Consider the following 13307-nt stretch of genomic DNA (forward strand, 5'->3'; position numbering starts at 1 on the left):
TTAAAGGGTCGTGGCATTGGGAAGGTTGAGAACCACTGCTATGGAGTGAGATTCTCCCTCCCTGCCTGCCACCACCTGCCCACTTCCCTCCTCCCCTGTGGCTCCTGCTCTTGCTTCCTCGGGCCTGTACCTTGGGCCTCCTTCAAGTGGCTTCTCAATGTCTATACGAGCAAAATCAGGCCGATGTGATGTTCTCCCACCTCTTACATGATGGAACATACTCTCTTCTGTGCTTTTCTGTGTGAACAGACATCCTGAGATCTTCACACATCAGTACACAAATAGCATCCCCATTCTTTTTCACAGCTGCATAGTATTCCATCAATGCCTATATCATTAAAATACTAGTGGCTCGGTGCACGGATTCGTGCACATTGAAAGGAAATTAATTAGAAGAAATATTTTAATATTGCTATTCGCCCTTTCTCTATAATAGAAGTGTCAACCAAATTCACAATCAACAATGACAGATTGAAACACACGCGTGCGATTGGGGCCAGCGAGAGCTTTATATGTATCACGCATGTGCGAGTCAATGTTTATTTTTAAATTTCCAGTGCGTGTCATATGTACTGGCAGGTCAGTCAGTCGGACGGACAGACGGTCGGTCACTTAGCCTTTTATATATTAAAATATAACACACAAACCATAAAAGTCACAACATACAGTTCAGTGGCTTTAGTGCATTCACAGAGTTGTGCAAGCAGCACCTAGACCAGCCGTGGGCAAACGACGGCCCGCGGGCCGGATCCGGCCCGTTTGAAATGAATAAAACTAAAAACAAAAAGACCGTACCCTTTTATGTAATGATGTTTACTTTGAATTTATATTAGTTCACACAAACACTCCATCCATGCTTTTGTTCCGGCCCTCTGGTCCAGTTTAAGAACCCATCGTGGCCCTCGAGTCAAAAAGTTTGCCCACCCCTGACCTAGACCATCACCCTCCCAAAGCCCTCCTCAGCCCTAGGCAACCGCTAAACAGACTTGTCTGTCTTTACAGATTTGCCTGTCTTTGACATTTCCTATCAACGGACGCACACAATATGTTGACCTTTCACTTAGCAGTGTTTCCCAGGGTTATCTACTTTGTGACATGTATCACTTCTTTTTCTTGCCAAATAACGTTGCAGAGGGTGGATAAGCCACAGGTCTGTGTCCTTCGTCAGCTGGTGGACGCGGGGCTGTCTCTGCTGCAGCCGCTGGGAGCCACGCGCTGTGGGCACTCGTGCACGGTCCGGAGGTGTCTCCTTCCTCCCGGTGGGGGCCTTGGAGGGAAGTGCTGGGCCCTGGGCCTGCGCTATAGTTTACTTCTCTAGGTCCCATTGATGTAAACTTGACCAAAGGACACTTTGAAAGCCAACAGCCTGCCCTGCCTGGCCGGTTGCTCAGTGGTTAGAGTGTTGTCCTGTGGACTGAAGGTCCCAGGCTCCATTCCCAGTTAAGGGCACATACCTTGGCTGGAGGTTCGATCCCTGGCCCCGGTTGGGGCATGAGCAGGAAGCAACCATTGATGTGTCTCTCTCACATCCATGTTTCTCTCTCTCTCCCCCTCCTCTCCCTTCCTTCCACTCTCTCTAAAAAAACAATGGAAAACCTCGGGTGAGAATAAAAATGAATATATTCATTAAGCCCGGCTGGTGTGGCTCAGCGGTTGAGCGTTGACCTATGAACCAGGAGGTCCTGGTTCAATTCCCAGTCAGGGCACAGTCCTGGGTTGCAGGCTCGATCTCCAGTGGGGCAAGTGCAAGGGGCAGCCAATCAATGATTCCCTCTCATCATTGATGTTTCTCTCTCTCCCTCTCTCTCCCTCTCAGAAATAGCCTATCTAATAATAGACAAACATGGCCGGAACCGGTTTGGCTCAGTGGATAGAGCATCGGCCTGTGGACTGAAAGGTCCCGGGTTCGATTCCGGTCAAGGGCATGTACCTGGGTTTCGGGCACATCCCCAGTAGGAGGTGTGCAGGAGGCAGCTGGTCGATGTTTCTCTCTCATCGATGTTTCTAACTCTCTATCTCTCTCCCTTCCTCTCTGTAAAAAATCAATAAAATATATTTTAAAAAAAAATAGACAAACATGGTAATTGACCCTACCTTTGCTACGCCTCCCATTGGCTAATCAGTGGGATATGCAAATTAACCGCCAACAAAGATGGCGGCTAATTTGCATACTGCAGGCAGGGTGAGCCAGCACGAGCCTCCAATTGGGCTCCCGTGTGCCACCTAAGCCCCAGCCCCAGACGGGACCCCCATGTGTGGCCCTGGGCAGTGGAACCCTGCGGCTGTGATCGTGATCGTGATTGGAAAGCCGGGCCGCAGGCAAGGTGGCCCCCTGGAACCCAGGAGGCTGTTGGCGAAGTCTGCAGGTGAAGCAGCAATCAAGCTATGAGGGGGAGGGTGGGGGGCGGAAGGAGCTACAGGAGCAGCTCTGGCCGGAGACTGAAGACTCCCGCCGGAGCGAGGAGCAAAGACTGAAGGCTCCAGCCGCAGCGAAGACTGTGTCCAGGCGAAGAGGGAAGGCGGTGGCCAGAGTGAAGGTCTGGGTCCCGGGTGCCAGAGGAAAACTGGTGCTGGCAGCCAGGGGAAAGAAGGCCTATTGCACGAATCTTCGTGCAACGGGCCTCTAGTATTAAAAATAAGTAAATAAAAGCCCACACCCCTCACAAGTGCGGCAGGTCATGGTCCTGTTAGCGGGGAGTCCAGAGGAACGGGGGGGGGAGCCCTTTCCAGGGCTAGCATAGGCCCACTTCATGGAGTGTCTGTGACTCAGACACTCCTCCCGCCTGGCCGGGGCCCACTGCTCCCTGACCCTGTGGGGCTGTGTCCTCCGCGGCCTCCTGCCTGTTTCTGAGCCAGGACAGTCCCAGAGGAAGTTGGTGACTGGCCCCTGGAGCCTCCTGGCCCCGTGACATGGCCTGGGCACACCTGCCCCCGCCCCGCCCGCTGCAGGTGCAGACGGGGCGTGCAGGAGCCGCCAGGCCATAGGGCGGGAGCCAGCGGCCGGAGGGGCCCGCCCCGCAGGCTGCAGGGGATGGGAGGGCTGGAGGCGACGGGAGGGCTGGACAACCTTGGGACCAGCATGGGCTCCAGCAGCTCCTTCGCTCCAGAGCTTCCCCAGGAGCTGGAGCAGGAGGCACTTCTATTCTGTGCCAACAGCAGACAGACCCTCAGTTCCCTGAGGAACTGAATGAGCGGCAACTCACCCAGCTCCTTGCTGCAGTCTCTGCTGGTGCTGCCCTGCCGTCTGCCCTCAGGGACACGGTGCCCGCTGGAGAGGAGCTCCCGCATGGAGGGTGAGTGCTCTCCCGCTGCCAGCACGGCCGCCCTGGCGTCACTTGTCCATTTCACATCCGCACACGTGCGGACGCCGCAGGTGGGAGGCTTGTTTCTTCTGCAGGGTGTGTACCCACAGAAGCCACCCAGCCCACCCTGCTGTCCTCAGGAAGGAGGTAAAGAGCAGCGTGCTTCGCTGAGTAACAGGCTGCGCTTTGTTCAGGTGGGAAATAGCCCGTTTCCAAGTGAGTTCCTGTCTGGAGTTTTCAGTTGGGTGTTTTTGTGTGTTTTTGCACATGTGGCATCATTCCGTAACAATTCCAGAACGTTCTGTGAGTTCATCCGAGAGTTCCGCATTTAAACAAGTCCTCTTGCCCTAATTAAGTTCATGATGTTCTTGGCGGGTTGAGTTGCTTTTTAAAATAATGATGGGCATTTCCCCTTCTAAAGTTCGCGAGCGTTCCACCAACTGTGGTGAGGAATGCCTGAGGGTGGTGGTGTTTCTCACGAGGGACCGACTTAAGTCTGCTCATCCGGGCGTTGCCAGATTGGTGAGCAGAGTTTATTTTTAACCGGTTTCTCCTTCATCTGAAAGCACTCAGGTTACCGGTCCATGTGGGACTTAATGAACTGAACTACCAAGCAGAGACCGAGTCAGAGAGCCGCTGCCAGCCTGGGGGGCACGGAGGTGGTGGTGAAGCGATTGAGCAAAACAGAAAAAAAAGGGAATTGGTGGACAGGGACGATAGTGCGGTGGCTGCGGGCGTGGAGGGGGATGGGTGAAGGGGGGGAGGGCACAGAGGGGATAAAAGGTGATAGAATAAAAAATACATACAAACATACATACACACATACATACATGTACTAAGGTTATTCACGCGTTCTGACAATAACTCCCGTAAAAAATACCAGCCTCTCTGAATCTTGCGTCAGTGAAATGAATTAGCAACAACATCGCATAGAAGCATTTACGGAGCCTTCGGTGCCCCCCGCAGCGGGCCACGGCTCACGCTGTGACACGGTCTGACTCCATCTGTGCTCACGAGGCGCCCGACACGGGACTCGGCCAGGAACGCTCCAGGGAGGCCTCCGTTCCTCACTGCTCCTCGCTGCGCTCTTCCTGCTCGCGGCTCTTGGGAGCGAAAACAGTTTTGGGTTAAACAGCAGTTTAGATGCTAATCTCCTGGCCTGGGAAGGGCGCCGGCTTTCCCCAAGGGCACTGCGCCCGCCAGACAGCGCCTGCTGGGGCTCTGCGGCTTTAAAGCCATTTCTTTGTGAGAATAAATGCACACAGTACGCGGTGTACTAGAGCGTCCGGGCAAAGCCATCTCCCGCCACTCCTCCCGTGGGCACCGCGGGTCCCGACTGCCTATTCTCCCGGAGATATTTACATTTCATATATATTATATTTCACATATATTATATTTCATATCTATTTATATTTCACATATATATTTATATTTCATATATTTTATATTTCACATATATTTATATTTCATATATATTTATATTTCATATATTTTATATTTCACATATATTTATATTTCATATATATTATATTTCACATATATTTATATTTCACATATATTTACATTTCATATATATTTACATTTCATATATATTTACATTTCACATATATTTATATTTCATATATTTTATATTTCACATATATTTATATTTCACATATATTTATATTTCATATATATTTCACATATATTTATATTTCACATATATATTTATATTTCATATATTTTATATTTCACATATATTTATATTTCACATATATTTATATTTCATATATATTATATTTCACATATATTTATATTTCACATATATTTATATTTCACATATATTTACATTTCATATATATTTACATTTCATATATATTTACATTTCACATATATTTATATTTCACATATATTTATATTTCATATATATTTGTATTTCATATATACATTTATATCCCATATATATTTATATTTCACATATATATGTGAAAGCTTCAAGCAGATAACACATCCCCCCTTCATTTACACGCATGATTGCACATTATGTCACACTTGGGTTACTTTTTTATTAATATCTAGTACCAAAAACACTCTTAATTGATTTTCGTGGCTGCATAGTACTCCACTGCATGGGGTCCCAGAATGCACTGCACTGTCAGAAGGCGGTGCTGCTCAGGCTGTTCGCGGGCAGCAGCAGGGACTCCATCACACACGCACTGCTCCCACCAGGCCCCCGCGTGGCCACAGGACACATTCCCGCAGCGGGAGGCCGGGTCAGAGGTGAGTGATGGTGCTGTCTCGCCCTGCAGGCTGGGTGTGTGATTCCACCTCACAGCAGCCACGCAAACACATCCACAGTGCGTTCTGAAACTGCATTTGCAGCCGATAGGTAACAAAACATTATTTTTTTGTACTTCTGACTTGCATTCTTCTTGTTGTAATAGTGAGAAGCCTTTTGCATGTTCTATAACTTAATTGTCTGTATCCTTAGCATATTTTTTTCTACTGGCATTTTGGGCTTTTTCTTCTGGAACCGGAAGCTATGAAGAGAAACTCAATGGTATAAATTGTAAATTTTCTCATTTGTCGTTGTTCTTGGTTTAATAGTACGCAGAAACAACATTCTTCTATTAGCTGAATTTAACACTTGTTTTCTTTTGTCTGCTTTTCTCCCCTTCTGAGTTTTGGGTTATGTTTAGGAGGGATGTCCCACTCAGAGATGATAAAGGGACCATCTACCCTGCTTTTCTCTAGCGCTTTAAATGGCTTATTTTTTTTATATATATATATATTTTATTGATTTTTTACAGAGAGGAAGGGAGAGAGACAGAGAGTTAGAAACATCGATGAGAGAGAAACACGGATCAGCTGCCTCCTGCACACTCCCTACTGGGGATGTGCCCGCAACCAAGGTACATGCCCTTGACCGGAATCGAACCCGGGACCCTTCAGTCCGCAGGCCGACGCTCTATCCACTGAGCCACACCAGCCAGGGCTGAATGGCTTCTTTTCGTGCTGTCACCGCTGACTTCTCTGCACTGGTGGACAGGATGTGGGCCCAGGGCCCATTGCTCCCGAGTGACCCCCTTCCCTCGCGGGGCAGGGACGGCCCTTTGTCACCCACAGACCCCAGCGCTGCCTCCGGGGGCGTCAGCTCGGGCCCACTGGTCTCCGTCTGAGCCCAGCCTCCCACGGCTCCAGCTGCTGTGTGTTTCGGGGAGGCTGTTTAGGGAGCGTTGGGCCAGGCCCTCCAGCGCCCTGCACACCCTCTGCACCGCCCAGGGAGCCCCCGTGGGCTGTGGGCAGGCACAAGGCTCATTCTCCCAAAAAAGGCGAACTGCGGTCCTGCCTGGCTGGCCTGACGTTCCGGGGAGGCCGATTCCCACCCAGCACGGTTCCCCACCTTCTTTCCCGTTAGCCTCGACAGCTCACTTTTCCCTGTGCCGTCTGTCTGGCTCCCAAAGCGATTCTCCGGGCATTTTCACTGCGATGGTGCTACTTGTGCAGGTTACTTCAGGGACGACTGGCATCTTTATGATGTTTCGTCTCCTGTCCCACAGCTTGGGGTTCTGAACTCTTTGATCTTGAAAACCGTGTGGACGTGTTGTCAGGCTCCTGCCCATTGAGCAGGAGGCTCCCCCGCAGTCCCGGGCTTCCCGCCGACGCGATGACCTCCCGGCACTGGCCTGGTGGCCAGGCAGCCCCCGGCCCTGGAGGCTGGTCTCACCTGGGTCTCTCTGTCTCTCAGTGGCCGAGTGGACCGCCCGGGGAGCCGCCAACCAGACGCAGGCGGGCGCTGCCCACACCCTGGCGCACCTGCTGCGGGACTCGGCGGAGGGGAGGAACAGTAGCAGCCCCCCCAGGGCCCTGCGGCTCCCGGACGGCACCAGCGCCGCCTGGTACATCCTCACCATCTTCGGCATCTACGCGGTGGTCTTCCTCTTCCGCTTGGCCAGCAACATCCTCAGGAAGAACGACAAGTCCCTGGAAGACATTTATTACCTAAACTTGACCTCCGAACTCAAAAAGAAAGGGCTCCCGAGCAGGGCAGCCAAGTGCTCCACGCTGACCATCAGCAACACAGCCGCCCTGCAGCCCCGCCAGGCCAGCCTGGGGCCCGGGCGCAGGGACAGCGGGCCCCACACCGAGATCTAGGGCACCCGTGGAAGGCAGGGCAGCCGGGTCGCCACAGAAGAGGCCCGGCCTGCCTGCGGGGGGTAGGGGGGTGCTCTGGGCTTACCTGGACCAGGAGGTCGGGGCTGGAAGGCCATCCTGGCCCGGGGCACTTCCAGGGGTGGCGTTGACCAAAGCCAGCATCCTGTGTCCTTCTCGGGCCGTCTGGAGCTGAGATGGGCCTGTAGGGGCAGGAGCTCGGCCACACTGTCCCTTCAGTAGAAAAGCTTGTGTTCCAGGGAAGGGTTCGGGGCAGCCACGTTCTCAGAGCTGGGAGACCCCTGGGGGCCCGTGAAGGTGGCCTTTGGTCACGGAGAGAAGGCTGAGTTTGGAGTCCAGAGGCCTGGATGAAACTTCAACTTTAGGGGTGACAAGAACGTTGGGGGGCTAGTGGCTCACCTGGGATGCGTGGGGTTTGGGATATATGGCCCCAAAGGGCCAGTCATTCTGAAGACCCCAACTGGAATGTAGAACCAGAGTCGTTCACATCAGAAGTGGGTGGGAAGTTTTCGTTTTCATTCAAACAGTGGGGTCCGCTGAACAGAAGCATTCGTTTTGGAGTCAGAAGGACCCAACTCTAGTCCGGGTTCCATTAGCCACCACTTTGGTGTGAATCTGTTTCATTACAGATAAAACGGGGACAGTGACGCCAGTTTTTCAAACCTTACAAAGTGTGAGAGCTAATGAGATCCTGTATGTGAATATATTTTGAAAAGTAAAATAAATACGTAATTTTAAGCCTTGTGTTCTTGGTGTCCGTGATTATAGCTGATACCGGTGGTGGTGGTAGTAGGGAGGTTAATGTGGCTGGTGGTGGTGGTGCTGATGGTTCTGCTGATGGTGGTGGTGGTGGTGGTGGTGCTGATGGTGCTGCTGATGGTGGTGGTGGTGGTGCTGATGGTTCTGCTGATGGTGGTGGTGGTGGTGATGGGAGGTTGATGTAGATGATGGTAGTGGTGGTAGTGATGGTAGTGACAGTTGATACTGATAGTATTGAGGAAGTTGATGTAGATGATGTTGGTGGTGCTGATAGTTGCTGCTGATGGTGGTTGATATTAATGGTGTTGGTGTTGGTGTTGGTGGGAGGTTGATGTAGATGATGGTAGTGGTGGTGGTGATGGTAGTGACAGTTGATACTGGTGTTGGTGTTGGTGAGGTTGATGTGGTGGTGGTGCTGATAGTTGATGCTGATGGTGGTGGTGGTGGTGATGGGAGGTTGATGTAGATGATGGTAGTGGTGGTGGTGATGGTAGTGATAATTGATACTGATAGTGTTGAGGAAGTTGATGTAGATGATGGTGGAGCCGATAGTTGCTGTGGTGGTGTTGGTGGTTGATATTAATGGTGTTGTTGGTGGTGGGAGGTTGATGTAGATGGTGGTAGTGGTGGTGGTGATGGTAGTGACAGTTGATACTGGTGCTGGTGTTGGTGAGGTTGATGTGGTGGTGGTGCTGATGGTTGATGCTGATGGTGGTGGTGGTGATGATGGTTGATGTAGATGATGGTAGTGGTGGTGGTGATGGTAGAGACAGTTGATACTGGTGGTGGTGGGGAAGTTGATGTAGATGGTGGTGGTGGTGCTGATGGTTGATGCTGAGTGGTGGTGGTGGTGCTGATGGTTGATGCTGATGGTGTTGGAATTATATTATGAAGTTTAATCAGCAGAAGCAAGTCAGTGGGACCCAGCGGGCATCCATGCTGTGCTCCCGCCGGGCTGGATGTGTCTGGACAAGGGTCGGTGAGGCTTTGTGCGCGAGGACAAAGGACAGCTCTGCTCCAGGATAGGCGCAGGGGAGCAGGTCTGGCCCCCTTGCAGCCCGGTTCCTGAAGTCCACGTGGGGATCCTGAGGCTGCTTCTGTCCCAGGCAGCCAGGTGTGGCTTCCTCCCTGGGGAAGAACCTGAGTGTCTTGGCAGACAGGCCCACACTGGAACCGCACCCACAGTGCTGTGGGGAAGGGGGACGGAAGCAGGCGGGCAAGCGGGTGCCCATGATGGTGCCATAGGACAAAGCAATCATGTACGAACACTACCAAGTGCCAGGACTCTGGCCAGGGGAGCTGATGCCCTCACACACTCCGTGGGGTGGCAACATCGGGGAACTGAGGCCCAGAGCAGCGAAGAGATCGGCACATTGTCACACAGCCGGCGGGAAGTTCAAAGCTTGGTCCATCCGATTCCAAAGCTCCTGTGACCTTCCCACGAATACACTGCTATTTCCCTGCAAGGTGAGGAGGGGGAGGGCGACCGCTCGGGCTCCATGGGTCTCTCTCCTTGACATTCCGCATCCCAGCAGGAGCTCAGTGCCCGGGCGGGGGGCCAGAGGATTGGAGCTGCGCACACAATGGCCAGAGTGGAGGGTGGCCCCTGGCCCTGCCATGGCTCTGGCCTCGGGAGTGGGGTCAGGAGCCCCGACAATGCCCGAGCCCAGTGTGATGGCTGAAAGAAGCAACTGTGATGCCTCCCACGCAACCGGGTCTGCGGAGCGAGTCCCAACTGGCACACGCATACGCCTCTTCGTATGTGTGGCAACTGCTTCCGTTTTATTTGGGGAAGGGGGGGGGGGGGGTGGGGGGGTACCACTGGTTCACAAATATCCCGTTTTTGATGACTGGTCTGTGCCGGGCAGAGGACTGCCCAGCAGAACCGCAGCCAGACCTCTGGTTAGGGTGTCTGTCACTGCATCTTGGGATGAGGGAAGCATGTCAGTGTCCCTGTAGAACACGAGCCACTGGGCAGGGAAAGAACGAAGAGCAGAATGTGCCCGAGGAAAGCAGTCCGAGAGGAGGGCCTCCCTGGGAGGGGCGGGTGCCCTCTGGGGCTGCAGGGCTCTGGCTGGGTCAGGGAAGGAGCTGAGGTGTTGCCTCAAGTCACGTGGAGTCATGGCCACACTGCCCCCTGGCGGTCCTTCCTCACCCTCAGCTCCGAGGTGGGAGGTGACTGGAGGAGGCTGGTTCGCATCCAAGGAGGCAGGACAGGAAGAGGAAGGGCTCTCGAGGTTCTGGCCTCCGGTGCAATGGTTTGCTTCTGTCCAGGCCCCGTGCTGCGGCCGAGCAGGCCGCTCCGGGCCCACCCAGGAGCTGGCCAGGCCTCTGCATCGTCTCTGCAGGGGCGGCTGCTGGCCGGGCACCGAGTCCCCTATCAGTTCCTCTCAGGCCCGGGGGTTCCAGCCGCCACCTCCAGGGCCCGGCAGGTGCCCTTCTCTATGCGCTCACCGCGGAGGGAAGACCTGGGGGCCACGGAGAGGCGGCGGGAGAACCCCGACCCGCCAGCACCTGACCCGGGACTCCCCCCCAGGACTGTGGGAAAGTGAACCTCTGTCTAAGCCAAGCAGCCGGCGACGCTGTGTCACGGCAGCCCTGGCAAACAAACACCTGCCCACCATGCCCAGACCTCAGGCCGAAGCCACACGGACACATCTTCCACGGGTGACGTATCATGTCAGCCAGAGGGAACTGCTCTGAACGTGTCCCGGGATGTTCTCACATCCAAGTGTGTCCGTGGGCAGGCCCAGCAGGAAGGCCCTTGTGAGGTCACTACCCTGGCGTGTCCGTGGGCGGGCCCAGCAGTGAGAAGGCCCTTGTGAGGTCACTGCCCTGGCGTGTCCGTGGGCGGGCCCAGCAGGAAGGCCCTTGTGAGGTCACTGCCCTGGCGTGTCCGTGGGCGGGCCCAGCAGGAAGGCCCTTGTGAGGTCACTTCCCTGGCGTGTCCGTGGGCGGGCCCAGCAGTGAGAAGGCCCTTGTGAGGTCACTACCCTGGCGTGTCCGTGGGCGGGCCCAGCAGTGAGAAGGCCTTTGTGAGGTCATCGCCCTGGCGTGTCCGTGGGTGGGCCCAGCAGGAAGGCCCTTGTGAGGTCATCGCCCTGGCGTGTCCGTGGGTGGGCCCAGCAGGAAGGCCCTTGTGAGGTCATCGCCCTGGCGTGTCCGTGGGTGGGCCCAGCAGGAAGGCCCTTGTGAGGTCACTGCCCTGGCGTGTCCGTGGGGGGGCCCAGCAGGAAGGCCTTTGTGAGGTCATCGCCCTGCTCCGGGGGGAACTCACAGATGGAGACAGGGGAGCGCCATGCCCCGCTGTGCACACCCGCTCTTTAGAAACATCGTCATCAGGAGCCAGTTTGACAGCATCAAGAGGAAGCAATGCCTCCAGTACCTGAAGATGCTGAGAGCGCTGCAGTTTGACGGGTTTACGACGGTGTATCTGGGGGAGACAGAGATCCCCGAAAGCCTGGCCACGGGGGAGGATTTCGGGCGGGAGCTCTGCGTGCCGAGTCCGAGCTGGTGCGTGGTGCACGCGGGGGGCAGCCAGGGCTGGGTGCCGTGGAGGTACCGGGTGTTCCTGAGAGACGAGCTGAGCGTTCGCCCGGAAGACGGCTTCTTCGCAGAGTTCTGCGAGGTGGTGAAGAAGACCTACGGGAAGTGCGCCATCGTGGTCAAGGACGCCCGGCGGCCGGAGGCCAGGCCCAAGGAGGAGGGAGAGCCCCAGGCCCAGGCCCGCGCCCGGTCCGTCGTCAACCTGACGAGCATCACCTGCTGCCCCGACGTGGCCAAGGCCTGTGGGCACGAGCTGCTCTGCCTGCCCGCCCCGTACAACTACCTGAACCCGCTGGACCTGGCCTGGTCCGCGCTCAAGTGGTTCATCATCAACCACAGGAAGGAGTTCTGCCTGAAGTCCATCGACAGCCTCTACACGTACCAGTTCCTCCTCCTCAGTGACCTCATCAGCAAAGGGATGGAGAGCATCAGCCCCAGCAAGTGGAGGACCCTCATCAACAAAGTGCGCAGGTGGGAGAACTACTACCTCGGCAAGTTCTCTTAAGGGCGAGTCCTCGCCGAGCAGCCCGGCTGGGCACAGGCACGGTGGCGGCCCACGGCCTCCCTGGGCTCGACTCCAGACCACGGCAGCCGCTGGTGCTCCCACGGCGACCGCGCAGGTACGCCACGCGAACTGCGGCTCCCGGGGGCACGGGCGAAGGGCTTCGGCTCAGTAAAGCGTCCCGGTAGCTGAGGGGTCTGGACTCTTGTGTTGAGGCGGCTTTGAGGGCTAAGCCAGTGGCGGATGGGGGCAGCTCAGCTCAGGGGGCTTGGTGGTGAGCATGGTGAACGGAGCTCAAGACTGTGTGCTCAGCGTGTGGGTCTCAGAAACACGGAGAAGCATGTGCAGGCCCCAAGAAGTTGCAGTTAAGGAGTGGGCCCACGCGTGTCCGGCCCCAAATGACCCACGGAGCCAGGCGTGCTCCTCTCCTCCTCTGCTCAGAGGCCGGACCCCGGCCCACTTTGCTCACCTGAAGCCAGGCCGCGGAGGAGTGGGACCGTGAACTCGAGTTGGGTGGTTCTGCTTTTCAAACAAGAGCAGCTCTTGCTGGTGCATCCTGCTCACCTGCTCACCGAGAAAGCCTTCCTGTTTTCCCACCGCAAACCCGTCTTTAAGGGTCTTCCGCCTCCTGCTGTTCTGTGTCGACATTGATTTCTGTGGTGGCAGTTTTGCCAGTTGTCGGGTCTGATGTCAGGTGAGCCTCACGCCATGTGAACCGCAGGGGTGAAGAGAGAACACACAGCTGCCCTCGGACCTAAGGAACGCGCCGCCGCCCCTGCACGGACCTGCCGGCGGGAAGGCACCGAGGGGCCTGTGGGTCAGCGGAACCGAGATGGGACTCCAGTTTCAGCTTATTAACTATGAGGCTCTGGGCGCGTTACTTTGCTTCCCTGAGGCCCTGAGGGGCGAGGGCTCCGAAACGCTTGGCACCTGCCACCCCGCGGGGCCTGGGCCTCAATACGTGGTGCCCCTGCCCATCGCGTCCGGGCTCAGCGTGTCCTCGTTCAGACCTAACACTGACCTCACTTCCTGTCTGCTCTTTAGGG

General features: G+C 55.2%; 2 protein-coding genes across 2 annotated transcripts; both read left to right on the forward strand.

The window, feature by feature from the left end:
• Positions 1-3043: 3043 nt before the first annotated feature.
• Positions 3044-8188, forward strand: SMIM34 (small integral membrane protein 34). Its single transcript, XM_070407236.1, has 2 exons — positions 3044-3293; positions 7030-8188. The coding sequence occupies exons 1-2, from the start codon at positions 3188-3190 to the stop codon at positions 7434-7436; spliced, it is 513 nt and encodes a 170-aa protein (XP_070263337.1). The 5' UTR covers positions 3044-3187; the 3' UTR covers positions 7437-8188.
• Positions 8189-11511: 3323 nt separating this feature from the next.
• Positions 11512-12264, forward strand: CUNH21orf140 (chromosome unknown C21orf140 homolog). The gene has a single exon (XM_070403684.1). The coding sequence runs from the start codon at positions 11512-11514 to the stop codon at positions 12262-12264; it is 753 nt and encodes a 250-aa protein (XP_070259785.1).
• The last annotated feature ends 1043 nt before the right edge of the window (positions 12265-13307 follow it).

This window comes from Myotis yumanensis, unplaced genomic scaffold (assembly GCF_028538775.1).
Source record: "Myotis yumanensis isolate MYYU_CA2020_CCGP unplaced genomic scaffold, mMyoYum1.0.hap1 SCAF_2, whole genome shotgun sequence".
NCBI classification, from domain to species: domain Eukaryota; kingdom Metazoa; phylum Chordata; class Mammalia; order Chiroptera; family Vespertilionidae; genus Myotis; species Myotis yumanensis.

What these genes read in the sequence shown, in the direction of transcription:
- SMIM34 (XM_070407236.1), top strand. Translation starts at nt 3,188, where the DNA reads ATGAGCGGCAACTCACCCAGCTCCTTGCTGCAGTCTCTGCTGGTGCTG. An exon ending in GAGGAGCTCCCGCATGGAGG is followed by an intron (nt 3,294 to 7,029) that starts GTGAGTGCTCTC and finishes TCTGTCTCTCAG; the next exon opens with TGGCCGAGTGGACCGCCCGG.
- CUNH21orf140 (XM_070403684.1), top strand. Translation starts at nt 11,512, where the DNA reads ATGCCCCGCTGTGCACACCCGCTCTTTAGAAACATCGTCATCAGGAGC.